Source organism: Saccopteryx leptura, chromosome 3 (genome assembly GCF_036850995.1).
Source record: "Saccopteryx leptura isolate mSacLep1 chromosome 3, mSacLep1_pri_phased_curated, whole genome shotgun sequence".
Classification (NCBI taxonomy): domain Eukaryota; kingdom Metazoa; phylum Chordata; class Mammalia; order Chiroptera; family Emballonuridae; genus Saccopteryx; species Saccopteryx leptura.
In genome coordinates, this window is record NC_089505.1 from 10508999 (window position 1) to 10536605 (window position 27607).

A 27607-nucleotide genomic window follows, 5' to 3' on the forward strand; every position below is an offset into this window, starting at 1 on the left:
AAGTAGACAGTGTTCAAGTGCGGCGATCATCACCCTGGAGTAGGCAAACGGTCCTCCCCGGGAGACGGCCTCGGCAGAGGCCACCTGCAGTGACACATCTTCCCCTCCCCGCCCCGGGGGGGGGGGGGGGGGGAGGGCTAAGGGACAGCGGTCGTGCCGGACCGATATCCAAGTTGTACAGGGGAAGTGAGAGCGGAACCTTTCCCCTCCTCTCGGCTGTTGCTTCCACCCGGGCCGAATTGTTGCCGGACGCGGCCGTGGAGGCTTTATTACACACATGGAGCCGGCGCGCTGTGCGGCTGCGGAGCCGTCCCCTGGGCTGGAGGCTCCGGGGCCTCCGGACGACCGGCTTTTCCTGGTTAAAGGTGCGGTGTGGTGAGCTGCGGCCGTCGGGGCGAGCTCCTCCGGCTCTGCTTGCCTGTGCGGGAGCGGGCGTTCCCACCGTCTCCCCGCCCTTGGAGCGCTTCGCCTGGGCTTGCCCCTGACTTTCGCCCGCGGGTCCAGCGGGTCAGTGACCGCGGAGTGGAGCCTCCCTGGGCTGGGGGCTGGCTCCGCCAGCTGCTCTGTGCTGCCTTTCCTCTGTGTCCTCTGCGGTTTCTCTCGTGCCCTCCTTTTTCTTTTTTTCCTTTTAAATCTGCAGAACTAAAATTTTATTTTCATTTTTATTAAAATGATTGCGGTGACACTGGTTAATAAAATTATGTAGGTTTCAGTGTATATTTCTATAATACACGATCTGTATATTGTATTGTGTGCACCCCACCCCAAAGCTCGTTTCCTTCCGTCATCATATATTTGATCCCCTTTATTTTTTTACCACCCCACCCACCTCCCTTTGCTCTAGTAACCATCGTACTGTTGTCTGTGTCTGTTTTTGTCATTTGTTCATTTGTTGCTTTCAGTGTTATATTCCACATATGAGTGAAATCATGTGGCTCTTGACTTTTTCTGTTCAACTTATTTCGCTTAGCAGGATCTTCTCAAGATCCATCTGTCCCAGTGAAGGGTCCCAGTGAAGGGTCCCTGCTCCAAGCGCTGTGCTTGGGAGTGCTGTCTCAGAACGACCTCAGAAACCAGAGGTCATGAGGTCGGGCAGGTTTCCCAGTCCCTATCTTTTACCATTAGCAAGAGTGGCTTAACCATCATTTCTGGAAGTTCAAAAATGATTTTGAATGTAATTTAAGTAGTACCTGAAATTTACTTGTGTGCATCATTTTAACTTAAGGTTGTTTTTTTTTCTTTAATTTCTCTCCCCCTCCATGCCCTACTCCCGAAACTCTTGGCAGGTGGACTTTTCCTAGGTACTGTTGCTGCGGCGGGAATGCTAGCTGGATTTGGTACCACATTGTCATTGGCTAAAAAGAGAAGCCCTGAATGGTTCAATAAGGTTTGTGACCCCGAAATCCATCCATAGCATTGTTATTGTTTACAAGTTAATGGCAGCTGTTTTGCATTGGAAAAATAAAGAAAATGTTGGCCTTTCATAGTGCTTTTAGAAATAAACCTATTTACACCTCATAGCTTCAAGAAGGGCACAAATTAGTCAAGTCTTTATTTTCATTTAAAGAGGTACTTAATTATGTGCTTTCTTAAATTTTAGCGGAACATGACTTTGAAAGTTCATCTAGTACACTTCCTATTCCCAGCGTGACATCAGATCTAAATCAGTGTAACTCTATCAGTTGTAAGGGTCTTCAGTATTTTATGTACCACTAAGAAAGAAAAAAATGATGCCAATTAAACTCTTGACACAATACTGACTGCAAAATGCACTTCTATCTCAGAGATGTTAAATGTTGAAATAAAGTGCATCTTAGTATTGATGAAAACATGTCAGCTTCTTGAATTCAGAGATCATACCTGCTAAAGCATTGTTGCAGCCCTCCCCTCTAGAAAAGTGCCTGACACAAGTAGGTGCTCAGTAAATTTTTGAATGACTATAACATGCTTACAGCAGAAAATCCGTACTCTTAAGAGCAAAACTGAGCAATCACTGTTGTGGTCACGTTTAGCTCATTTATCTAGCTGATGAGAAATTTTCTTCGTATTGATATTTACTTGTAGTTTCTTGTATTGCAGAGGAGCTCAGCGGCTCTGGAGCAGTTACACTGGGCAAGCACCAGTTTAAGAATACCACCCTCAGGCAGTGTGCTTCAAAGCCACTGCCTGACAGGTTGATCTATTAAAATAGATCAAGATTTTTAAAAAACTGATACATTTCACATCTGTATAACATCAGTTTCATAAAATGATTGTGGACTATGGGTAGAAATAATGTGTACATTATATGTCTACTTTATTGAAACAGTTGAATAAAATATAGAATAATATCTATATACACATATAAAAAGTTTATCTAAAATAATTTGGTGCCCCTGCTCATTTTAATATAGCATGGTGAAAGTGACTGAGTTATGTCAACACCCATTTATAAAATGATGGTGACAGGGGTGAGTCATCATCTTTTTGCTATAGATACAACTTGAGAAACTTTAAAAATAAATCTTTTAAAAAATATATATGTTATAAAAACAGCCAGCTACCTCTGTGATGTAAAGAATGTATCAAAATGTCATGTCAGATAAGAATGCCCTGTAGGAGAAATAACTAGACTAACGTTCGTTTTAAGCATCAGTCTGATTCGCATCAAATTCATCCCAACACTATACTGACAAAAACCAAAAACGTGACCCTCATCCTTAGGTATGCAGCTGACGAGCTGACCAACTGCCCGTTTTGTTCTAGATCATTCCCACCCCGTGAATAGTAGATTCATTCTTGTCACCTGCTAGGAGACAAGGGGCACCCATGTCTTTAGGCATAAGAGGTGTTGTAAATAGTTTCCACCTAGAAAATAATTTTTCTGTTTGTTTTGGGAATATTAAATACTGTAAGTACAATATGATTTGTTAAATTCAGCTTCCATCTGCACATGCTTTTGTTTTCATTTAAATTCAAAACAAAACAAAACAATGTGGCAGTGCGGAAAAAATAGAGCTTTCATTAAATATTTATGTGACTAGCATATGTGCTTATAGCTAAGGATCTTTTAAAGAAACTTTTTTTTTTTTTTTGGAAAGTCAGTCTTTTCCTGCAGCAAGTCAATGTTTGTGTGAAAATTCTGAGCAGGATTTATGAAGGTCATGTGACCTGCACTCCTTCCATAGGAAAAAGCTTGTGACTACAATTTTAAAAGCCTTATAAGGATAGATCAGTTTTTAATATTATTTCTACAGAAGTTCATTTTTGGAACTATGTAGACAACAACTAAGAATAACAGTCTCGGCCCTGGCTGGTTGGCTCAGCGGTAGAGTGTCGGCCTGGCGTGCGGGGGACCTGGGTTCGATTCCCGGCCAGGGCACATAGGAGAAGCGCCCATTTGCTTCTCCACCCCCCCCTTCCTTCCTCTCTGTCTCCCTCTTCCCCTCCCGCAGCCAAGGCTCCATTGGAGCAAAGATGGCCCGGGCACTGGGGATGGCTCCTTGGCCTCTGCCCCAGGCGCTGGAGTGGCTCTGGTCGCAGCAGAGTGACGCCCTGGAGGGGCAGAGCATCGCCACCTGGTGGGCAGAGCATCGCCCCTGGTGGGCGTGCCAGGTGGAACCCGGTTGGGCGCATGCGGGAGTCTGTCTGACTGTCTCTCCCCGTTTCCAGCTTCAGAAAAATACAAAAAAAAAAAAAAAAAGAATAACAGTCTCCCAATCAATTTCTGAAGCTGATATAGCAATTACTTTATTTATTTATTTTTATTTTTTATTTATTTATTCATTTTAGAGAGGAGAGGGAGAGACAGAGAGAGAGAGAGAGAGAGGAGAGGCAGAGAGAGAGAAGGGGGGAGGAGCTGGAAGCATCAACTCCCATATGTGCCTTGACCAGGCAAGCCCAGAGTTTCGAACTGGCGACCTCAGCATTTCCAGGTCGACGCTTTATCCACTGCGCCACCACAGGTCAGTACCTTTTTTATTTTTTTTATTTTTTAAAGAACAGTTTTATTTATTTTTTTTAAGTATTCAATTTTCAGAAGAGAGAGAGAGAGAGAGAAGGGAAGAAGGAGGGTCAGGAAGCATCAACTCCCACATGTGCCTTGACCAGGCAAGCCCAGGGTTTCGAACCGGCAACCTCAGTGTTCCAGTTGGACGCTTTATTCCTCTGTGCCACCAGAGGTCAGGCTACTTTATTTTTTAAAAATAAAAGTTTGACAAAATTAAGATTTTATTGAGAATACTACTATGTCATTAAGGGTTCTTTTTATACTTAGTTACCTTTTAACAATTTAGTAAAACAAAGGTAGGTTTGTGTAGGCTTTTAAAAATATATGTACATATATAATACAAGGTAGTGCAAAAGTAGGTTTACAGTCGTTCGTATGGAAAATAATGCAATAATAATACAAAAAATACACTGTTTCATGTACTCACGGCTGTAAACTTACTTTTGCTCCACCCTTCCCAGGGAAATAAGGCCTTTTTAAGTTTCTAAAATAAAATTTAGGCTAAAGCATTTAAACTGCCTCCAGTTCAGTAATCTGGTTAATGGTACTGCTTCTGGATGAAAATTCAGGCCAGTTAGAACCGAGTACATTCATGTGAGCTCTAGGGAACCACTCTGAAATTGTAGCAACATGAACAAAGGAGTAAGGTAAGAGAATATTGATTTTATCATAGAAAATGGCTAAAGAAAAATTTTTTGAAAGTTTCATTGATTCTAAGGCCTGCCTACAAAAAGTATAAGTCAGTAAATACCGAGTATCTACCAGGTCTAGGCATGTGCAAGGCATGTTTCTGTGTGCTGCCAATAACATTCACAATCACAGAAGACACATGTAAAAAAAGCTGGATTAAGAAATGTGTTGAGCCTGACCAGGCGGTGGCACAGTTGGATAGAGCGTCAGACTGGGATGCGGAGGACCCAGGTTCGAGACCCCGAGGTTGCCAGCTTGAGCGCGGGCTCATCTGGTTTGAGCAAAGCTCACCAGCTTGAGCACGGGCTCATTTGGTTTGAGCAAAGCTTACCAGCTTGAGCCCAAGGTCGCTGGCTCGGGCAAGGGGTCGCTCAGTCTGCTGTAGCCCCACGGTCAAGGCACATGTGAAAAATCAATCAATGAACGACTAAGGAGCCGCAGTGAAGAATTGCTGTTTCTCATCTCTCTCCCTTCCTGTCTCTATCTGTCCCTCTCTCTGACTCTCTCTGTCTCTGTCTCTCTCTCACAAACACACACATACACACACACACACACACAAATATGTTGAGCCTGACCACTGGTAGCGCAGTTGATAGAGTGTTGATCTGGGATGCTGAGGTCCCAGGTTCAAAACCCTGAGGTCACAAGCATGAGCGTGGGCTCATCTGGCTTGAGCGCAAGCTCACTAGACTGAGCACCGGGTCACCAGCTTCAGAGTGGGATCACAGGCATGATCCTATGGTTGCTGGCTTGAGCCCAAAGGTCACTGGCTTGAGCAAGGGGTCACTAGCTCGGCTGGAGCCCCCTGGTCAGTGCATGTATGAGAAGCAATCAATGAACAACTAAAATGCCAAAACGATGAGTTGATGCTTCTCATCTCCCTTCCTGTTTCTCTCTCTTGCTCTCTTGCTAAAAAATAAAAAAGAAATGTGTTGAGTAACAAAATTATTCTAAAAAAGAAAAAGACAAATAAATCAAATAAATGGAAATACATTTCCAAGTGGAAGACAGAATGTTATATTTGCTATCTCTTATCAGATTAGCTAATTAGTTTGATGTCGTTCTGGAAAATGCCAATGAATGGACAGTTGTTTGAGGGTTGGAGAAATCTTGAATGTTCTAGGATTTTTCTGGAAGAATTAATAGGCAAAAACAGCAACAAATTTTTGAAAGAAGTAGTGAGTATGATGTACTTTCTGGATATTAAGACTTTGTTTTATAATTAAATCTGTGATTCTGGTATAAAAATAGACAATAATTAGTGGTATAAAAATAGCTTACAAATAAAACTCTTTATATAGAAGTTTCTCAGATTAGTTGGGAGAAGGATTAATTGATGAGCAGGGCAGTTGCTGAGTTTTGTGGATTCTCGTGTCATCAGCTCCCGTCAGAACCAAACTAAATACCAGGAGAACTCAATAGTTAATGGTAAAAAGGAGAGACAATTTGAACAAAAATACAGCGAACAGAAAAGAGAAATGACTAACTTTAGGATAGGGGAATTTTTAGTAAGCTTAAAAGTATCAGAATGCATATTTGACCAGAAACAAAAACTAGAAAGCAAAATACAAGGAATTAAAAGTAAACCAAACTGGGAAGTAGGATAGCACATATGATAGTTATAAGGGCTCAAGAACATTAATATGTAAAGAGAATCTACAAATAAGAAAGCTTTCAGTGGGCAAATAACATGAATATACAATCAAAAAGGCATAAATTTTGGTTCATAATGGGAAAATGTTCATGCTAACAGGAATGTAAGTTATAGTGTTATAGAAATTTCAAAGGCTATTTTGGGGTATTTTTTTGTGTTTCCGTTTTTTTTCATGCGTTTCGAACACGCCCTGCATATTGATTCTTCCTGAACTGTTGATTTTCACCCCGGCCTCTCTGTCTCCGTTGCAGGGGAGCATGGCCACCGCGGCCCTCCCGGAGAGCGGGTCCTCCCTGGCCCTGCGAGCCCTGGGCTGGGGCTCTCTGTACGCCTGGTGCGGGGTTGGTGTGATCAGCTTTGCGGTCTGGAAGGCGCTGGGCGTCCACAGTGTAAGTAACCACAGTCCTGTCACTGGCATCTGGGATGTTTGTGCTACTTTCTGTGGTCCAGATCTTCCTGACTCTCAGATTTGAATAGTTTCTTCACTGTCTTAGGAAGTGATGATGGAGAAGGTGACTCAGTTCTTACTAATAACTAGGCTACTTCTCATTACCAGTAAATGACATAAGTAATTTAAATATTTGGAGGTGGTGAAACTTCAAATGTAATTCAATGACTATTTCGTAGCAAATGTTCGTTCCACTATATAAACCAGCGCTACTTATTCAGTGAGATTATTTAATTTGGAACAACTTTCTATGCTTTTTGACATCCTATATATAAATATCCTAAAATAAAGTATTGTAAAATTACTGTTTAAATTAAATTATTAATGTATTTATACCTAATGGGAAAAAATCTGAAAAGCCTGTATGTGTGCATGTGTGTAATTTAGACTCCAAGCTAAAAAGGTATACAGTCAGAATGATTGTCTTCTTTTTTAAATGAACTACAGTAGGAAGTCCTGTGGCCCAGGCTCCCTGTGACAGGTGGGAATGGCCGTGGTGTGGGACAGGAGGCGGCAGCAGGGTCGATGAGAAGAGGTTCTGGGTGTAGTTCAAAGGTGGAGACAACAAGGATTTGTACAGAGTGGATATGAGGTGAGACAGAAGGCAAAGTCAAGGCTGTCTCCAAGGCTCCTGGCCTGAGCAGCTGGAAAGTGGACGGGGGCCAGTGTGACCGGGGCCAGTGTGACAGGGGCGCGTGTTGGGGGTGGAGTCAGGAGCTCAGGCTGTCTGCTAGCCACGCGGAGAGTCAGGGGAGCAGATAGGGAGGGTTGGAGTTCCGGGGAGAGGTGCCACTGAAGACAGAGATTTGGGACTCATCAGTGTATAGATAGTGTTTGAAACTCCGAGACCAGATGAGCTCACTGCAGCAGTGAATGTAGCGGGGTGTGAGGAGAACTCTTGGGTATCTGAGGTCAGAGGCTGAGGATGAGGAAGGTGGCAGATGAGACTGCCCTACTGAAGAGACGGGAAACCGGGCGTGGCAGGTGAAGAACACCTCTCATGGAGGTGTATGCTGGGGACAAGTCACAGAGGTGAGAACTGATCATGCACTGAGTTAGCAGGAGGCCGGCAGTGATGGTGAAGCCGAGTGAAGTGGGTCCGAAAGCGTGGAGGGAGAGACTGGAGGCGGGAAGTGCAAGCAGCTCTTGAATTTTGCTGTGAAGGGAAGGAAAGAAGTGGGGTCATAGTGAGAAGGGGGTTGGGATCATTTTTAAGTTGGGAGAATTAACATGTATGCATGCTGATGGGAGTGTCAGTACAGGGGAAGGGAGGGGAGAATTTCTGGGGTAATAGGTATTAGTATTATTATTGTTTCTGGCATTACTGAGGTTTTCACACTGGTCTTAATCATAACTAAACATAGGCATTATTGTACTTTTCACTCAGAATATACTCATAGACAAGCAGTTACTTTGCTCCTAGTCTGACCTTTATTTTTAAAGTAACTGTGCTGGCAAATTTTCATAGCCCAACAGAATTAGGTTATTTAAATTAAATTACATGCTTTATGGGCTAGACTGCTATTTTAGTTTCTAGAATGTGAACTTCTTTGTTGCATGGGACTGATAAGAGGATTACTGCCTGAATAAAATATGGGGGCAGAAATCGTCTTTTCTTATTGGCTCTATTGAACAGAAGGATATTTGGAATCCTTTTATACTGCGTCTTAATGTCTTTAAAGAGAGAGACTGCAGATGCACTCTCCCTGCATGTAGGTCAGCAGGCATATCAGTTTGATCTCTACGCCTGAGAAGTCTCACAGAGCAGTGAACCTCGGATGTTTTGTCAGGGTACATCTTTTGAAAGCAATAGTGTTTATTGATTTGTTCATTCAGAAGACATCTGAGGGCCCGCCTGAGCGGGCACTGTGCTAAGACAGGGCCCCCAGTAGACTTATTATACTATGGACGGCTTAGCTTCAAGTCTTTCTAAGCAAATTCTTATTAGATGACCCTGCTCTGAGGCTTGTGGAGGGCAATGTGGTACATTTCAGCTCTGCATTTAGGGGGTTTTGATGAAAACAGTGAGGTTGCCCACAGAAAAGTCCAGTGATGAACTTTTCTCACTATTTACTGCCTTTTGGTGAATGTCGTCTTTCTATGACTAAGGAAAATAGTCTTTTAGTCAGAAAATGAGCAGAAGTGGTCCAGGTCTGTGTACTCAGTAAATCAATAAAATGATTAATCTAGACCAGAATCAATTCCGGTGTCAAATAATTGTTGTCAGCTGCCTTCAGTTGTATTAAATCTCCGATATAACCCAGTTTTAAATAAAAGAAGTGCCATCTAATGGCGGGCCCAGAGCCACTGCCATTCCCTGTTTCAGTCCACAGCGACCTCTGCTGGCCTGAAAGGGAACATGCTGAAAACGCTGGAAACGGAGCTCTGTTTCTTAGAAATATTTTTGGTTTTACTTTTTTTTGTTTATTTGTAATTATTGTGGGATTTCATTTCACATAGGATATGTATAATACATCAAATGTAACTATTAATATGTATTTTACGTAGTGGTCTATGATTTAATCAGAGGTTGTACAGAGGAGAGCTAGTGGAAACTGTTTTGTGAGTAGACCAAAGGGGTGTGTCTAGATTTCAGATGGGACCCTCCCTCTATGCTGCCAGCCAGCCTTGGGCTTCATGTACGGCCTGACTGCTTCCTATGGGCCCATCTGTTACTTTTTATTGTACTTTATCATCGATTATGATTGAGGCAGCATTAATTTTATCACACTAACTTGTGAAAAAATGACCATTTACTGTGGGTTTATGTCCTAGGAGACTGACACGTTCAGGCCAGGCAGGTGCTACCAGGGCACTGGTTAGACTGTCTTATCAGGGCAGACTGTTTTTAAATTTAGATGTTTTAAGTGTAGGAAATAGTTGAGATCAATGCTCCTTAGTCAGTAAATAGGACCTTTATTGATAGCAACTGGCAGTTCCACAGTTATCAAAAGAAAAAACCATGCCACCTACAATGAACTTGCTTGTTACTCAGGAGCCATGACTTGTTAACTTTTTTACCTTTTATTACAGTAGGTATTAATACTTGGAAGGATTTCTAGGAAGTTGAGTATATGTATAGTTAGACTGTCTTGTTTTTTTCGTCCCCTTAGAAGGAAAAACATTAGGTGTATAAATAATTCCTAATTGATACGATTGGAAACTATCGCTTTTTATTTCTGTGGACCCCTGTTCTCCATTTGTTTGAAGTGAGGGCATAGCCTGTAAGTATTGGTCCGAGTCGCCCATCGCTTATGTTCACTGTGGTTTGGATATAACAACATGTTTGTGACAGTCACATAGTTAGAATTTACAGATAATTTACAGTCGTTGCCCTCATAGGAGCTGCAACCTCAACAGAGATAAAACCATGAATGAAACATTCTTACTTACTGTGAAATACTTTAATTGTCCAGAGATTTAAATTTAAAAATTAGGACTGAAGGAAGTTTTTTGTTTACCCTTTTACCATAGGTGAAAAGGTGTTTGTCTTAATATATATATATTGGTATTTTTTAAAGAAAAATGTATTTTGGACCTATTTTTTTCAAACAAAAATGGCTTTTTGGGTTAAAAATATGTACTCATGTTTTAAAAAGAATTCATGTAGAAAAGGACAAGGAAGGAAGCAATACCAGACACCTCACTGAGGTGTGATCGCGTATCGCAGTAGAAACAGCCTTTCGGGCCTTCTGCGGGCGTGGTCACGTAATTGTGTGTCAGGGTTGCTTTGCTGCACTATGGAAGCTTTCCTCACTGAATCCTAGAACCTCTTTGCCCAGGACAGTATATAAATCTCCATCACTTTTAATGGCTACATTCTACTTTATCGTGTATTATAATTTACTTAATTATTCTTCTGCCAACAGTATTGAGATTGTAATTTTCACTATTAAATACCATAGTGAACCTCTATAGGCATACATCTTTTTGTACGTTCCTTGGTCAAGAAGTGTGTCCTCAAGACCGAAGTTGTTACTGTTGAAAGAAAGTGAGTATTAAAAATGTTTTTGGGGCCCTAGCTGGTTGGCTCAGTGGTAGAGCGTCGGCCTGGCGTGCAGAAGTCCTGGGTTCGATTCCCGGCCAGGGCACACAGGAGAAACGCCCATCTGCTTCTCCACCCCTCCCCCTCTCCTTCCTCTCTGTCTCTCTCTTCCCCTCCCGCAGCCAGCCGAGGCTCCATTGGAGCAAAGATGGCCCGGATGCTGGGGATGGCTCCTTGGCCTTTGCCCCAGGCGCTAGAGTGGCTCTGGTCGCAACAAAGCGACGCCCCGGATGGGCAGAGCATCGCCCCCTGGTGGGCGTGCCGGGTGGATCCCGGTCGGGCGCATGAGGGAGTCTGTCTGACTGTCTCTCCCCGTTTCTAGCTTCAGAAAAATACAAAAAAAAAAAAAAAATGTTTTTGGTATCTGTTGCTAAGCAGCCCTCTGGGAAGCTGATACAACTTAGAAGATACCAAGAGTGCATACAAGTTTCCTGGCACCCTTGCCATTACATTAGTGGCTTCTATTACTCTGAGATTTTTGCCAAGCTGATAGATGGAAAAGAATCCCTTTCTTCCTTGACGGCCTGTCTGAGGCCTGCTGCTGCGCAGGCGGTATGGAGACAGTCGGTGACGGGGTGGGGGGTTTGCACCCCCAGCTTCCCCCCCACTGGCCTCCCCACCTGCTGAGGTAGGGGCTTCTTTCCCAAAAGCCCAGGCCTCCTTTTCTTTAAAAAAACAAAAGTAAAACATTTTTCTTTAAAAATTCTCATTTGACTTTCCTATTCTAAGATCTTGTGAGACAAGGAATAGTCTACCCTTCCTAGGACGGCGCATGCTCAGAGGGTTGGTTTCCCCGGGCTTCTCCAGGAGCCGCGGCCGGGCGTTCTTTTCCTGTAGATGTTTGGACTCACTTCTTAATTACTGTATGACCAACTGGAGGGCTTTTGCTCGTTATAGTCAAATCTCTTTATTTCGACTTCGCTAATCTGAGTTTTACCAGCATTCTGGTGTATTTCATAGTAAGTTCATTTATCCCTGCATTATTTCAAATGAAGCAGCATTGTAGAGTGAATGCTAGAACCCCATATGGACAATAAAACTGGAGAAGTGTGAAAGTTAACCTCTACGACATCTCAGAAGGAAACAGACTTCGTGCTATACACTTTTCGCTGGGTGAGGCCCAAGATCAAAAACAGATCTGCGTCTCCTGGCAAACTGTTCGGCGGGAGCCACCTCCGTGTCACTGTCGCCGGGCGAGGTCTGAAAGGCAGCCGGCGCTTCCCGTCTGCGGCCCGCTCGCGGCCCTGCTTGTCTCATGTCGGCCCCGGGAAGCACGTGCACTTCCCTACACTGGGTACGGCGTGTCGGACCGCCTTGCCTCCTCCTGACGGTGCTCCCCGAAGGCCGGGACACGGTCGTCACGATCGCGCAGAGCCACAGCCAGCTGTCAGGCTCTTGGGCTCCACACGGCTTAGCAGAGGAGTAACATTTTCAGCAGACGTTTTTAAATTAATGGGAAGTGGCACTGCGCGTCTGTTAAATTCCGGTCTGAGGTGACAGGAACATCTCTGTAAGCCCGCTTCCTGCTCCCCTGGGCTCTCAGGGGCATGGCGTCCCAGTGGTGAGGGGTGCTCCCTGTAGATGCGGAGGAGCAATTTGGTGACAGAGAGCCCGCATCACAGGGACCTGAGTTCAGTTGAAAAAGGGAGATGATGACCAATGTACATTTTTTCCCTTGGGGAGGGGGTGAAAACACCAGCTGTTTTGGCATATTGCCAAGATAGCTCCTTAAAAACCCACCAGCTTCCTTTTATTAGTAAAACAGGGCCCCAGGCGCTGTATGAAGTGAGAATATGCACATCACTAAGGAAGAGAAGCTCTGATAGAAAAGCCTTCTTGTTCCAAGGCCTGACACCAATCAGGCACAGTCACCTCAAGAATGGCCCAGCTGTTCCAGTGGAGGGAAGAGATTGTGCTTTCACTTGGGTTTTCTTTTCCTGGGTCTTTATTTCTCACCCTGAGCCTGGAAACAGGACGTGGTGAGCACGTCGCTCTAACTGCAGCGTCGTGGAGTGAGCAGCCCATGGCCTCCGCTTCCCCTTCCGCTTTGTGTGGAAAGCTAGTCACTTTCAAATATCCAAACTATGAAAAAATATTATCTATGTTGATATATATTATCCATTTACCCTATATCAGAAAATGGATGTGTTCTCTCAAATTGAATTTTCCTGACTGAAATATTTCTAAGCTTAAAAAATTTTTTCTGATGTGCTGCAAATCTTCCCACAGTGGCAGTTGTGCGAACCTAATCTCACTTTGTTTTGGTGACTCAGTTATATCAATATCATTCGCTTCTTGTGCCGACAGCTTCTGGGATTTCGGAGTTCTTTATTCTTTTGGTAATTCTTCTGAATCCCAGTGTGGCTCGTATGTGTCACTTCCCAGGAGCCATTTACTTCTGAGTGCTGCTGTCTTCCTTTGCACTGCGGTGTGAGTCCTGCCCTTGTCCTGTCGTTTCTGTGCCCAGGTCCTATCCACGCTGGTGGCTGCGCCCACACAGAGAACTTCCAGGTCTGCATCTCCAGCCCAGAGCCCTGAGCCCCTGGCGCCTGGGCCCACTTGACAGGACACGATGTGTGGATGTCCTCCAAGCATCATGTGCGTTCCTGCTGACTGTCGTTGCTCCCAGCCTGCGCCTGGGCACTCTCGGCTCACGGCAGCACCTCCCTCAAAGCCTCCTGGAGAGAAAAGCTGGACTCTACTCAGGGCGACTCGCTCTCAGCCCTCTGTCTGATCGGTCACCCACCCCCACAGCCACTGCGCCATGATCACAGCTGAGCTCTGTTCTCCCTGCCTCTGCCCTGCCTCCACGGTCCCTTGTCCCCACCATGGCAGGCCCGCGCTGGCTTCCTCGTCCCCACACCGCCACTTGCAGCCACACCACTTGCTGCCTTTTCTCTTGTCCCTCAGGTAAAGTGTCCATGCAGCTGCCAATGCCCCCTGCCTTTTGGGCATTCGGTCTCACCCCTGGTAGCTCCCCAAGGACCCTGCTCCCGTCATCGTCCTTGGCCTCTGCTGTCAGTTCTCCCTCTGCCGCAGCGTGTGGAGACCTGCTCCAGTGTCTGCCCCCTCTGGACATCCTCTCGCCGTTCCTCCTCGTCCTCTGCTGACGGCCTGTTTGTCCACTTCCCCTCCTGAAGGCGCCGCTGTGGTCCCTGTCTCAGTCCTCCCCTTTCTCACCGCAGTCCAGCTTCCCCAGCATGCCCCGCCTTCGAAGTGGCTGGTGTCAGGGTCGCCAGGGTCCTCATCCTCTGTTGCTGGACCTCGCAACATTTGACACAACTGAACCTCCTCCCCCTCACGAAACGCTGTCTTGGCTCTGAGACACCTTCTGCCTCCTGGCCATTTCCACTGCCTCCTCTGCTGGCGGCTCCCCTGGCTGACCTCTGGACATCAGCGTCCAGTGGCGGCTTCCTTGGACTCTGCTGTTCTCCATCCCTTGGTGCTCTCATCTACTCCCTGGCATTTAAATCTACCTGTACAGCCTGACCAGGTGGTGGCACAGTGGATAGAATGTCGGCCTGGGATGCTGAGGACCCAGGTTCGAAACCCTGAGGTCACTGGCTTGAGTGCAGGCTCATCCAGCTTGAGCGCGGGGTTGCTGGCTTGAATGTGGGATCGTAGGCATGATCCCATGGTCACTGGCTTGAGCTCAGAGGTCGCTGGCTCGGCTGGAGTGTCACCCCTCCCCCATCATGGCACATATGAGAAAGCAATCAATGAACAACTAAGGTGTTGCACTGAAGAATTGATGCTTCTCATCTCCCTTCCTGTCTGTCTGTCCCCCCCCCCCCCCCCTCTGTCTCACTAAAAAAATATATAAATAAAAATCTACCTTCAGGTTTGCCTCACAGGTAAGACATCTTCACTGTGTCTCACCGGCATGTCCATGACCCACGGGACCGACTGGAACTCGTGGTTTCCTCCCCTCTGCCCCACTTGCTCCTCCCTAGTCTTTCCCATTTCAGTAAGTGCCAGGCCTGTCCCCCAGCTGTTCACACCAAAACCCAGTGGAGAAGCACCTTGAGTCTCCTTTCCCTGCGTTCCCGTGGGCTAACCCCTGGGCAGGTACTCCTCACTAGCTCCGCTCCTCTCCTCTCCGCCCCCGCCCTCCACCTTTCGCGGGGTGTACTGAAATAGACTCCTGTCCAGGGCACGGGCCTGCCCTTGACTTCCTCTAGAACTTCTTTACTTAGCGGCCAGAGGTCCTTTCTACATGTCAGGTAGGTCATGTCACTCCTATGTAAAACCCTCCAGTGGTTGTGGAGGTCATGTACATTTACTTCTTCATCTTTCTTATTTCTCATCTTAAGACTTAATTGTTAGCACTGCTTTGAGATACTTTTATTTTGGAGAGTTATTTTTCTTCAAAATTGTTTTAGTTGTGGTTAAGGGGGAAAACTGGAGAGGCAGCTCTCATAGAGATTGTATTTCTGAAGAGGTTCAAACTCTACAAAGAAAATTACTATAGAAAGAAGCTGTCTAGCTAAGAGTCTTTATGTCTTTGAATTTCATCCTTAAGAACACTTATCTTGGAAAATGACTTGACTGGTCAAAGGCATCATTATAGGAAGAAGGTGGGAACAGGCGTTAGGTTAAAACATTTCAAGTTATAACTGGTATAAAAGAAACAATAGCTATCAAAAGTTGGTCTTTTAAAAGGGTCTCTCTAAAATGCTGGTCACTATTAAATAAAGATGATCATTTTTAAAATTCCAGGGTTTTTTTGTTTTGTTTTGTTTTTTAAGCGAGAGGAGGGGAGATAGTAAGACAGACTCCCGCATGTGCCCTGTCCAAGATTCACTTGGGAACCCCTGTCTGGGGCTGATTCTTGGACCAGCCGAGCTATCTTCAATGCCCAGGGCTGATGCTCGAATCAGCCGAGGCACTGGCTGCGAGAGGAAGCGATAGAGAAGAGGGAGGGGGAGAGAAGCGGACCGTCACTTCTCCTGTGTATCCTGACTGGGAATTGAACTTGGGACATCTATACACCAGGCCAGTGCTCTATCCACTGAGAAAACCAGCCAGGGCCTAAAATTCCAGTTTTTAATTGACAAATAGTTGCCATAAAACTAACCACCAGTATGGAGATAAATCATATGTGTGATGTTCTTACTATTTCTTATGTCATAGAGCTTGTGACTGTACCATCTTAACAGGGTATCTGAACCATCAGCCAGTATCATACTAAATAGTGAAAAACTGAAAGTTTTCCCTTAAAATCAGGAACAACACAAGGCTGCCACTCTCTCCACTCTTATTCAGTACAGTACTGGAAGTCCTAGCCAGAGCAACCAGGCAAGAGAAAGAAATAAAAGGCATCCAGATTGGGAAAGAAGTAAAGGTTTCACTTTTTTCAGATGAAATGATCCTGTATATAGAAAACCCCAAAGACTCCACCAAAAAGCAATTAGAAAAAATAAACAAATACAGTAAAGTCACAGGATACAAAATCAATATACAAAATTCTACTGCTTTCCTATATCCTATATGCCAACAATAAAACTTCAGAATATTGAAATAAATTCATTTTGCAATTGCTGTAACAAAAAAATACCTAGGAATAAACTTAACAAAGGATGTGAAGGACTTATATACTGAAAACTACAAACCATTATTAGAAGAAATTAAAAAAGACAATGAAATGGAATAATGTTCCATGTTCATGGATCAGAACAATCAACACAGTTAAAATGGCCATATTACCCAAAGCAATACATACAGATTTAATGCAATCTCCTTTAAAATCCCAAATCCCAATGTCATTTTTTAAAGAAATAGAACAACAACAAAAAAATCACCAGCTTTGAATGGAACCATAAATGACCCTGAATAGCCAATGCAATCCTGAGAAAAAAGAACAAATCCGGAGATATCACACTACCTGACTTCAAGTAATACTATACAGGACCACGATAATCAAAGCAGCATTGTATTGACATAAAAACAGACTGACAGACCAATGGGACAGAATTGAGAGCCCAGAAATAAAACCACGTATATACGAGCAAATAATCTTTGACAAAGGAGCCAAAAACACAATGGACTGCATTTCAGTGGCAGAAGAATGAGAACAGCTTTTCAAGTTCTGAATAAAAGACACACTTTGCAAGGATTCAGTATTCTAAAACTGAAGTCCTTTTTGCTGACTAGGAGGGAGCTAGCTGTGTGCATCAAGTGCCCGACTAGGAGAGAGTACTTTGAAGAATCCTTCCGAGGTCAGAATTCTGTTACTAAGGGGGAAGAAAGTACCATTATTTTTATTTGGACTTTGGTAGTTTATGGGTTTATTAGTGTATGTATTTCATCAGATGCAAAGTTTATATATTTTGAGAAATTTAAAAGGAAGTTTATAAATTGAACAGAGAAAGTGGAAAATAAGACATACAGATGCTGTGTTGTACCAGCTAATATAGGTGACCCTTGAACAGCGCAGGTGTGAACTGTGTGGGTCAACTGAGAAAAACGCATATAGAACTGGGCACAGGCAGTTCAAACCCCTGTTCAAGGGTCAACCGTGTTTTATTTCACTGCTTCAATCAATGATCTTTGTGCATGGGTTAAAATTTGCCACCTTAAGGACATTTAAGATATATTTTCATTCTAACATAACGGCTACACCATCAGTTTGTACCTGAGAAGTGGTTTTTAATCAGGAACCAATCACAGACTTTCCTTCGGCATGAAAGGAAGCACCAGCCTCTCCCTGTGGGTGCGTCGTATGGCACTAGCTCAGTCGTCCCCTGCCCCTTGTTGCCCAGTGACTTACCCACAGATGTGGGTCATCGTCATGACTGGCATAAAGGCTGTGGAATCCTTCCCAAGCAGTCGGTTCTCAGGCTGGACACAACCTAGAACCGAGTCCCCACTTCTGCACATGCAGGGACCGCGGGAAGGCAATGCACGGCTCCTCGCTCTGCCGGCCTGTGACACTTTAGAAAATTTAACCTTATTTTCATCTGCACTTAATGAAAGCATTTTTACCTGACATACGTACTAAAAATACAAAATCTGGGTTGGTCATTCACACACTTAAATATTGAAGAGAATTTGTGTTCGTGATACTTGCATTCAAGAAGTACTTTGCAGAGGCCGTCGTGAGGCGGTGCTCGCGGGGCCTGCCCTGCACAGGCGCGGTAGCAAGCTGGATGGGGCCATCAATGGCTCACGGCCTGCGCAGCCGCAGTACCATACTGAGGGGTGGTTCAACGGCCTTCATCCATGCGCAGCCGCAGTACCACACTGGGGGGTTGTCCAATGGCCTCCACCCTTGCGCAGCCGCAGTACCACACTGGGGGTTGTCCAGTGGCCTCCACCCTTGCGCAGCCGCAGTACCACACGGGGGGTTGTCCAACGGCCTCCGCCCTTGCGCAGAAGCCGTACCGGACTGCGGAGGCGGCTAAGGATCACGGGTTCCCATCCTTCGCGCATCAGACTTTGCGTGCCGCCTTCTTCCATTCTCTTTCCCGCCTTGTGAATGAATGGCCATGAGCTGGGCTGTGAGAGTCCTGTGCGCCAGCCGGAGAGTGGGCGCCCCCAGAGCGAACTTCCCGAGTCTGGGGAGGGCACCGAGGCCCCGCCAGCCAGCCTGCGTCCCACTCGGGGGCCCTTGGCCCGTCCCGCCCGTGTCCAGGATGGCGACTGTCAAGAGCGAGCTTTTGAAGAAGTTAAGCTCAGAGAAGACCGTTGCTCACAATAAGATCTCCATTGTAGGAACCGGGTCGGTTGGCATGGCCTGTGCTGTCAGCATCCTACTTAAAGGCTTGGGGGATGAACTTGCCTTGGTGGACGCTTCTGAAAGCAAACTGAAGGGCGAAACGATGGATCTGCAACACGGCAGTCCTTTCGTGAAAATGCCAAATGTTGTTGCCAGCAAGGATTACCTTGTCACTGCAAACTCCAGCCTCGTGATCATCACGGCAGGTGCACGCCAGGAGAAGGGAGAAACGCGCCTCAATTTAGTCCAGCGAAATGTAGCTATCTTTAAATTAATGATTTCTAATATTATCCAGTACAGTCCTCACTGCAAGTTGATTGTTGTTTCCAATCCAGTGGATATCTTAACTTATGTAGCCTGGAAGTTGAGTGAAATTCCCCTAAACCGTGTTATTGGAAGTGGTTGTAATCTGGACACTGCCCGTTTCCGTTTCTTGATTGGGCAAAAGCTTGGTATCCACTCTGAAAGCTGCCATGGGTGGGTCCTTGGAGAGCACGGAGACTCAAGTGTTCCTGTGTGGAGTGGAGTGAATATCGCTGGTGTCCCTTTGAAGGATCTGAACTCAGACATAGGAACCCAGAAAGATCCTGAGCAGTGGAAAAATGTCCACCAAGATGTGATTGCCAGCGCCTATGAGATTATTAAAATGAAAGGTTATACTAATTGGGCCATTGGCCTTTCTGTAGCTGATTTAGCAGAAAGTATTTTGAAGAATCTTAGGAGAGTGCATCCAGTTTCCACCATAATTAAGGGTCTTTATGGAATAAATAAAGAAGTTTTCCTCAGTGTTCCTTGTATCCTGGGAGAGAATGGTATTACAGACCTTATAAAAATCAAGCTGACCCTTGACGAAGAGGCTCGTCTGAAGAAGAGTGCAGAAACACTTTGGGAGATTCAGAAGAATCTCAAGTTTTAAAGTTGTTAACACTACGATTCTGAAGTTATTTTAAAAAGATAATAGTTACAGGTTATATATGTCAAATTTTTTAATAAACTTAGATTTCTAAAGCTTGGAAACAGGAAAGGAATAGAGTAACTCCCCTGTGACTTAGCCTCCTAGTTCTTTTATTAAGCATCCAGTTTTTTGTTTGTTTTTTAACCATTCCTCCTGCATCGAAGGTGTTTTTGTAGCACTGACATACCATTACTTACCTTTATATGTATTTGCCATTTGGACCAAAAAAATGTAGGATGTAGGTGTTTATTGTGTTGTAGAAATTGATTCATTAAATATATGTTAATTACTTTGTTTTGTCTGGCTTACGTACTATTTCACTTATTTATATACTATTTCTAAAAAGTTCTAACTTTCTCTACAATGTAAAAATAAATGTACAGGAGTACTTTTTATAAGGGAGCCATCAACTGCCTTCATTCTCCTGTGACACCCTATCAGCAGAACCTTTAAAAAGGCATCATGGCTCTGGCCGGTTGACTCAGTGGATAGACTGTCGGCCCAGCATGCAGATGTCACAGGTTTGATCCCGGTCAGGGTACACATGAGAAGTGGCCATCTGTTTCTCTCTCTTCCCTCTCCCCTTTCTCTCTTTCCTCCTTTTGCAACCAGTGGCTCGACTGGTTTGAGCACTGGCCTCAGGCACTGAGGATAGCTCAGTTGATTCAAGCATCGGCCTCAGACGGGTTGCTGGGTGGATACCATCCAGGGCGAATGTGGGATTCTGTCTGTCTAGCTTCCCTCCTCTCACTTAAAAAAAAAAAAGAGGCATCATGCATGGTAGCTGCAAATAGGTCCTGTGTATTCATGTGTGTGTGTGTGTGTGTGTGTGTGTGTGTGTGTGTGTGTGTGTGTGGTATGAGTGCTGCACATCCTCCTGCCACTGAAGCAGGATCATTAGGTTAAAATATGAAAATAAGAGCGATCAGGTTGGTAGCTGTTATGAAGTATTCAATGCAGTCAAATATAAAGCTTTTAGGAAGAAGCCTGCCAGTCAGAGGTGGTATAATTACTGTCACTTATTTGGCAGAGAAGGGAACCATACCAAAATTTTGCAGTCACGAAAATGAATCCTGGCTGCAGTCATTCTAGAACTGCCTGTGAGAACCTGACCTGTTAGCACTGTAAGCCGAGCAGCATGATACCCGTTGTTCTTGTTGGGCTGGGTCTTAGCGGCAGTGTGGGCCCAGGGTCATCCTTGTTGCTTAGTTTCCCTCCCATCCAGGGAAAGCTGCTGCTTTTGGACTGTACCCTGTTGTTGATCACTGTCATAAAAACTGGCCGTTTCAGTGAGTACTTCAGGGCTGGTATTTCTCAAAAAGTTACACTTTTCATTTTTATTTCTAAATCAACCGACTTTACTATAGGTTTTAGGTTTTAGGCTTTATGCATGTGATACAGTGAGCATTAAGAAGGGGCTTGTCTTACCTTTACCTGAATGATAGTAATATAACTTAGAAAACAGAAGTTGAGGTCTTTTTATTCATGTTAGCTTTCCTAATGCGGTTGAGTGTAAGGTAAATAATATGGTATGTTCACTCATATCTCAGGATCCATGTGGCTTAATCAAAAGTGGAGGTTGCCAGCATCTGCTCTCTAAACCACACCAGTGCCGCTTAGTTGTATATCCAGTAGACGCAGGACAGTGATCTGGCCCCCACATAACCCTTTACCATGCTAATCTGAGTCCCCATACTGTTCCATTGAAAACACGCAGAAGTGTTCCAGTTCCCCGGAAGCAGTGTCATGTAGTGGGACAAACTGCTATACTGAGTACCCTGAAAGTGGGCAGGGGAGGGGTTCATATGTTCCAGGTAGCTGTAGACTCTCCAGGTCCAATGCACAGAGGTCCTCTTCTCCTTGCTCCAGCGCTTGAGTTTTTGTTCAGCCATGTTTCAGCCAAATTTAACGTCCTATGGAAGGGTGTCAGAGCATGCCTTTTGTCTGTCTTGTCATTCTTTTCACCATTAATGCCAGACAGGTTGGCTTATGCGGCAGTAAAAAAAAAAAATCCAAATGTGTGGCTTAAAATAAAAGTTCATTCTGCCTTGTCTGAAATGCACTGTGGGTTTATGTGGCCCTCCGGGGAAGCTGTCCTCCACAAGCTAGCTTGGTGCCTCGGGCTGCCTTGACCCGGAGGCATCACCATGGCACCACCGTGATTGCTGAGGACAGGGAAAGAGGCTGCAGAGTCAAACACCTGTAGGTAAATGCTTCCCCCTGCCAGCGACACACATTTCTTTTACATTTCATTAGCCAGAACTGGTCACAGGGTTCAGAACTTCAAAAAGGGTAGAGAAATATATTTGTTCTGTATCCGCAGGCAGATGAGTACTAGCTCTTGGTGAGCATTGGTAATAATCTGCCATGCTGCTCTAAATAAAATGATCACCATTGCAAGAGGGATATGTGTTTCTCAAGTCATTTTTAGTGAAGGCTCATAGCAGAGGTTATAGAGGTACCATGTTCCAGGTCACAGAACCAGAGTGACTGTTAAGAAAGAGTGTTGGACTTGAGTCAGGCAGTAGTACTTACTATAAACCATGTCACCAGGAATGGGCTAACCTTTCTGACCTCTGATTTCTCCGTGAGAAGTGGTGGGCCTCGTTTCTGCCACATAGAATGTGAAAGCTAAATAATAGACGGGTGCTTGGTACAGTGCCTGGCTCCAGGTGATACTATTATTTCCGTTCAGATAACATGTAGACTCTTGGTCGGTTTCAGTTTATGAAGAAGCTGAATTTCCAGGTTCTTCAAAATTATTGTTGGGGCTGTAATCATTGACATGCACACAGGCTTTCTCATCAGCTGGTCCTGTCAAGTTTTCCTCACTCGAAGCCCAGCATGGGGCCTGTAGCAGACCCGTCGGAGAGGACCTGAGGCTAAATGGGCCGGTCAGTGGCAAAGACACTTTAAAACTTGGAGCTTTTAATTCCAGTAACTGCCTATTTATTCGAATCAATGACGTATGAATTTTATGAAATTAAGTCGGGGACATGTCCTTAAACTTTTAAGTAATTTTTCAGCACATCACATATTAGAACCAAGTCTTCCTGTTGTTTTCCCCACCAGGATGTGCATGGTCAGTAGATAGCATAGCCCGTTTCTCTCCAGCGCCTGGCTCTTTGGCCCTTCGGGGAGCTATGGAATGCGAATGAGAGTGCCATTATTAGAGATAGTCTCACAGCTGTTCTAGTATCTAAAAAGTCAATTGTATCCAGTCTTCAGAATGTTCAGGTTAGTAACAAATGGCCAGCTGTCATGACACTCCATTTGAGAACTGGTGCCTTAGACACTGGTACTTTCTGACAACAGTAGAACCCAGCACTTTTGGACCCGAACTTCGGGACTTAAGGAGGTCGTTCTCGGAGTAGCAGGTGCAGTGCCCCGGGAGTGCGCATCTGCGAGCGCAGCCCTGCCGAGAAGCGCGGCCCTCGATCCACAGCCACAGAACACAGGAGACCGCAGGGAATGGAGCCCAGAGTTTGGAAAGCACTTGACAGCAGAGCTGACTCGCTGGATGGAGACACTAGTTCCCAGCCTGCCCCATCTTCACCAGACTTTTGGGTTGTAGAGCAGGGGAGGGTCCCATGGCAATGCTCTGGTTGTACATTTATAACCAAGTTTGCCAAAACATACCCAAGCCCTAAATCTTTTCAAGCACACTTTTACGCAGGGGAGTGTTCTGTAGGTCTGTGATAAGAGGATCACTGTAAGACGAACGACTTCTCTGAACTGCATAGCAGAAATTGATATAGGTGAAAAAGTGAAGGTTTTCATTTACTGTGCGTGTAATATAAATAATATAAGCCTTAAAACCTTCTGTGGAGTCCCATTGTTTAAAGCAACTTGAGGCCCTGTTTATAACTTAATGTAGACCCTGGGTTTCCATTTTCACCGCTACAGAATTAAAGAAGGCTAAATGGTGTTCTTTATCCCACCTGCCTCCCTCCCTTCCCCTCACTCCGAAGCCTATTCCTAGTGGGCTGTTTTGGAGATATGATTCCTTCTCGTGGTTCAGTTACTCACTTAGGACCCTGGGAACACGTGAATAATACAATACTTGGGAAATGAGAGGAAAGAAAAGAAATTGGGTCAAGAGGCGAAAATGGGAACAGAACCATGCTGAAGTAGGGCAGCCACCCTTTACTCTCCCACCCGGCCCCATCTGTGTTTCCCAGCCTCACCCCGCTCAGCCACCGGCCACGTCCCATATCGCTGAGAAGGCGGAAGGGTAACCAATTCTGGGCAGGTGCGGGCTATCTGACACTCCATTTGGAAGCTCGGCCATTAGGCTTAGTTGTAACAGATGTGCAACCAGAAAAGCGAAGAGCAAGAACCCAGTAATGCCTTGCAAATCCTCGCCAGAGAGATGTCTGTCTTTGAACCGAGTCTTCTGCATGTCTCCTCAACGGGGCCTTGGTAATTTAGACAAAGCTCTTTGTGGGCCATCCTGGACATTGAGCATCCATGCCCTCCAAAATAGTAGTCCCTTGTGGTTGTGACATCCAGAAAACCCTACTTTTTCAGTCCCTCCACAGGATACAGCACTGCCTCTAGTTATAGAACCTCTCGTGAAGGGGTTCATCAGAGTACAAACTCGAGGGCTGCAGGAAAGGGGAGTTGGATGTCCCATGGACATGCGTGTCAAGATTGGTGTCTGGGACCCGACATTGACACGGCTGGCATGGACCACCTACAGACTGCATGTAATGGAAAACCTTATGTATCTTCTAGTGTCAATATTTAAACCAGAATGACATAACTATAAAATAATGCTTTTAATAAACATACTGTAATGTTTATATCCATATGAGCTTCGTTCTTGAAACAGCACGTGTATTTTGATGATGCCATAATGACAGTAGCTAATTATATTGAGCACTCGCCATGTGCGAGGTGCTGTGCTTTGTGTGCTATTTCACTTCATGCTCACAACCCTGAAAGCAGCCAGTTACCTCCCGTCCACACACCTGGAAACCACTGCGTAGCATGAGCGGCTTTCCCTGGTGTCGGACTAGGATTCGAGCAGAGAGGTCGACCAGAGTCTCTGCTGCAAACAGCAGTGCTAAGTGACCGGAACCACCGCTTAGGAATTTACAAGATCCCAAACAAGGGGTACCCCCTGAATTTGGAAACAAAGTTCAGGTTCAAATTGAAACAAATAAACATCACCATAAAACAACAACAACTAGCTGACTCTCAAAACAACCGCTCTCAGAAATGACTTGCATGTTGCTGACGAGCCCAGGGCGCCTCACACACCCCCTCAAGGAGCTCTGTCTCCTCGGGATGGGCGACTGGGCGACTGGGCTGCAGCTGATGCGAAGGGGCCGAGCGGCGCTGTGGGGCCTCTGCAACGGCCTCAGAGCAGGACTGTGCAGATCAGAGAGAGCGAACCAAGGAGCACGGACGCGTGCTGTCTGGTGTAAAGTTACCCAGCTCCCATCAGTCGCCCTCCCTCCCCGCCCAGGGCGGTGTTCGTAGCTGCAGCCAGGGTATTGAGATTTCCCAGCCCTCTACTCTGGCTCGGATTCCACATCAACCTCTTCTGGTAAAAAAGCTCTACCTGGAATTTTCAACACTCACTGGCACATCGAGCATTCTATTGTATCTGCTATTCATTGGTTCAGCCTTTTTTTTTTTTTTTCATTTTTAGAGAGGAGAGAGAGAGGGAGAGAGAGAAACAGAGAGAGAGAAGGGGGGAGGAGCTGGAAGCATCAACTCCCATATGTGCCTTGACCAGGCAAGCCCAGGGTTTTGAACCGGCGACCTCAGCATTTCCAGGTCGACGCTTTATCCACTGCGCCACCACAGGCCAGGCCAGGTTCAGCCTTTTATTAACTCCCTACTCAGTTTTTTTCTCTCTGCTCTTCTCTGGCTCTAAAATTCCAGCTTTTCCCCTCCCACAGCCAAGGCTCCATTGGAGCAAAGATGGCCCGGGTGCTGGGGATGGCTCCTTGGCCTCTGCCCCAGGTGCTAGAGTGGCTCTGGTCGCGGCAGAGCGACGCCCGGAGGGGCAGAGTATCGCCCCCTGGTGGGCAGAGCATCGCCCCTGGTGGGCGTGCCGGGTGGATCCCGGTCGGGCGCATGCGGGAGTCTGTCTGACTGTCTCTCCCTGTTTCCAGCTTCAGAAAAATACCAAAGTAAGTAAGTAAATAAATAAATAAAATTCCAGCTTAGAATGGCCTGAGTATATTCATGGCTTGCGACAGACAAACTCGTTCTCAGCTGCATCTTTCCATGAGTGCTAGTGACCCACAGCGTCCCGCTAGGAGAGGTGGTCGTGGAAGGCTGGCAGTGGACAGCCCATTGCCCCCCCCCCCCCCTCTAGTGGAGTTCTGTTACTTGAGGCCCCTGGATTTATACTCTGCGAGGAAAAGGTCATCTCATTTTCCATAAGGGTAGCTAGGACACAGCCTCTCACCTTTATTGGTCTTCCTCTGCTCTGTACCCCGCAGCCATGAAGTGTCATCCAGTCAGCAGCTGCGGCCTTGCTAATTGTTTGGCTCTTTACCCCTTCTTTGAATGTTTGTTGATGGACTTTTTCCCTCTTCTAGATGAAAGACTTTCGAAGTAAGATGCAATCAATATTCCCAGCCATTCCCAAGAAGTCTGAATCTGCTGTTGAGTGGGAGGAAGCCTTGAAGTCCAAATGAGATGAGCTTGGTGGATGAATTCCAAATCGGCTGTTACAGGAAGGGTGGCCGTGGAGCCGCCGATCTGACCTCTCCTCCGGAAGACGTGCAGAGCGCCGTCTGAGCCCGCGGGTGGGTGCGCTCAGCGTGTTCGCACAGTTTATCTCTGTGCTTTACTTTAAAATTCAGGTGGGCGCCTGCGTGCATGTGTGCGTGCTGTGTTGGGGGGAGGCTAACGTTTTCCCAAAGTTAGGAAGACTATTTAAAAATAATTATATGGATACCTTCTGTCTGTGGAGGAGATCCCAGAGAAATGCTTCTGTTATGATGGTGACAGATGAAACCAAAGTTTCGGACCTGAAAAAAATGTGTCATAGCCCATAATGGGAAATCTTTACAACAGACTCCTGCCTGCAGCAGTACCCCCACGTGTCCGATGAAATGAGCTTGGCAGTCTTTCCTGCCAGTCTGTGACTGTCAGAACGTGGGGGACTTGCACCCACCTGGCAGACGCCAGAGTGACACCAGGGAACGGGGCAGGGCTGTGGCTCTGTCCCTCTGGGTGCATCTTCTGTTTCCCACGTGCTGGTGTTTGTTCACCTGATAACCTCGCCTTCAGCCCTCTGAATTCCTACACTGGGACAGTAACTGGCGATAACTTAAAGAAGCACAGCTGTGTTGAAATAGGAATAGTATCATGGGTATAAAATGCACTGAGAAATTGGTTCTGGGTCCCTAAACATTACCTGACAGTTTGTAGTTTCGTCTCATTTGTCAGTATAAAAATCGCCCGGTCATCGTCTACCTTAAACAAGGCTGTTTCACCAGGAAGTTCCTTGAGTCCTGAGTCTCAGTTTTACGGACGTCGTCCTGCCTCGCTGATGACGCCGGCAGAGGCTTACCCGCACACCTCACCCTTTTCTGACGTCCGGAGCTCCCAGGGAAACAGAAGGGTGCCCAGTTGCAATTCATTATTTTTATTGGAGGTTTAAAATTTCTTAAGAAAAATAGTATGTCAGTATGTCCAGAAAAATAACCTCTGGTTGAGTATCTGTTGGGTGATTTCTTTATCATTGCATAGGCCCTAATTAGCAATCAGGTTTAATAAAGTCTATTTGAAATTAATCTGTTATAATGAAATCTTTTAGTTTCAAGGGAAAAAAATTTTAAGGAAAAATTTTAAATGAAATGTGAGGTACACAACATAACACTTTTATCTGGACCACGTTCCCCTGTTAAAATGGTGTCTCATTAATGAATTCAACAGGTACAGAGAGCCCCTGGGGCCAGTGTGACCAGCTCTTTAGCCTAAACAGAAAGGGGTGTGAAGTCGGTCAGGGTGTGTCCAGTCGCAAAGAACTCTTCACCCATCTTTCCTTTTGAACTAAATCTCAGCTGTTGCTTCACAAACTCTTTGGGAGCTTCCCAGGTGGCGTCTGAAACCAGCCCCGTCCTCGGGGGCAGAGAGAGAC

General features: G+C 45.6%; 2 protein-coding genes across 3 annotated transcripts; both read left to right on the forward strand.

Moving 5' to 3' along the window:
* The first annotated feature begins 222 nt into the window (after positions 1 to 222).
* TMEM242 (transmembrane protein 242) lies at positions 223 to 26212 on the forward strand. Its single transcript, XM_066372941.1, has 4 exons — positions 223 to 365; positions 1287 to 1387; positions 6584 to 6721; positions 26058 to 26212. The coding sequence occupies exons 1-4, from the start codon at positions 278 to 280 to the stop codon at positions 26154 to 26156; spliced, it is 426 nt and encodes a 141-aa protein (XP_066229038.1). The 5' UTR covers positions 223 to 277; the 3' UTR covers positions 26157 to 26212.
* LDHAL6B (lactate dehydrogenase A like 6B) lies at positions 18307 to 19458 on the forward strand. Of its 2 annotated transcripts, XM_066371717.1 has the most exons (2): positions 18460 to 18687; positions 18856 to 19458. In XM_066371717.1, exons 1-2 carry the CDS (start codon positions 18460 to 18462, stop codon positions 19456 to 19458), a joined length of 831 nt encoding a protein of 276 aa, XP_066227814.1. The 2 variants fall into 2 exon arrangements, with proteins under 2 accessions (XP_066227813.1, XP_066227814.1); XM_066371716.1 differs by having other exon boundaries at positions 18307 to 19458.
* Positions 26213 to 27607: the final 1395 nt, after the last annotated feature.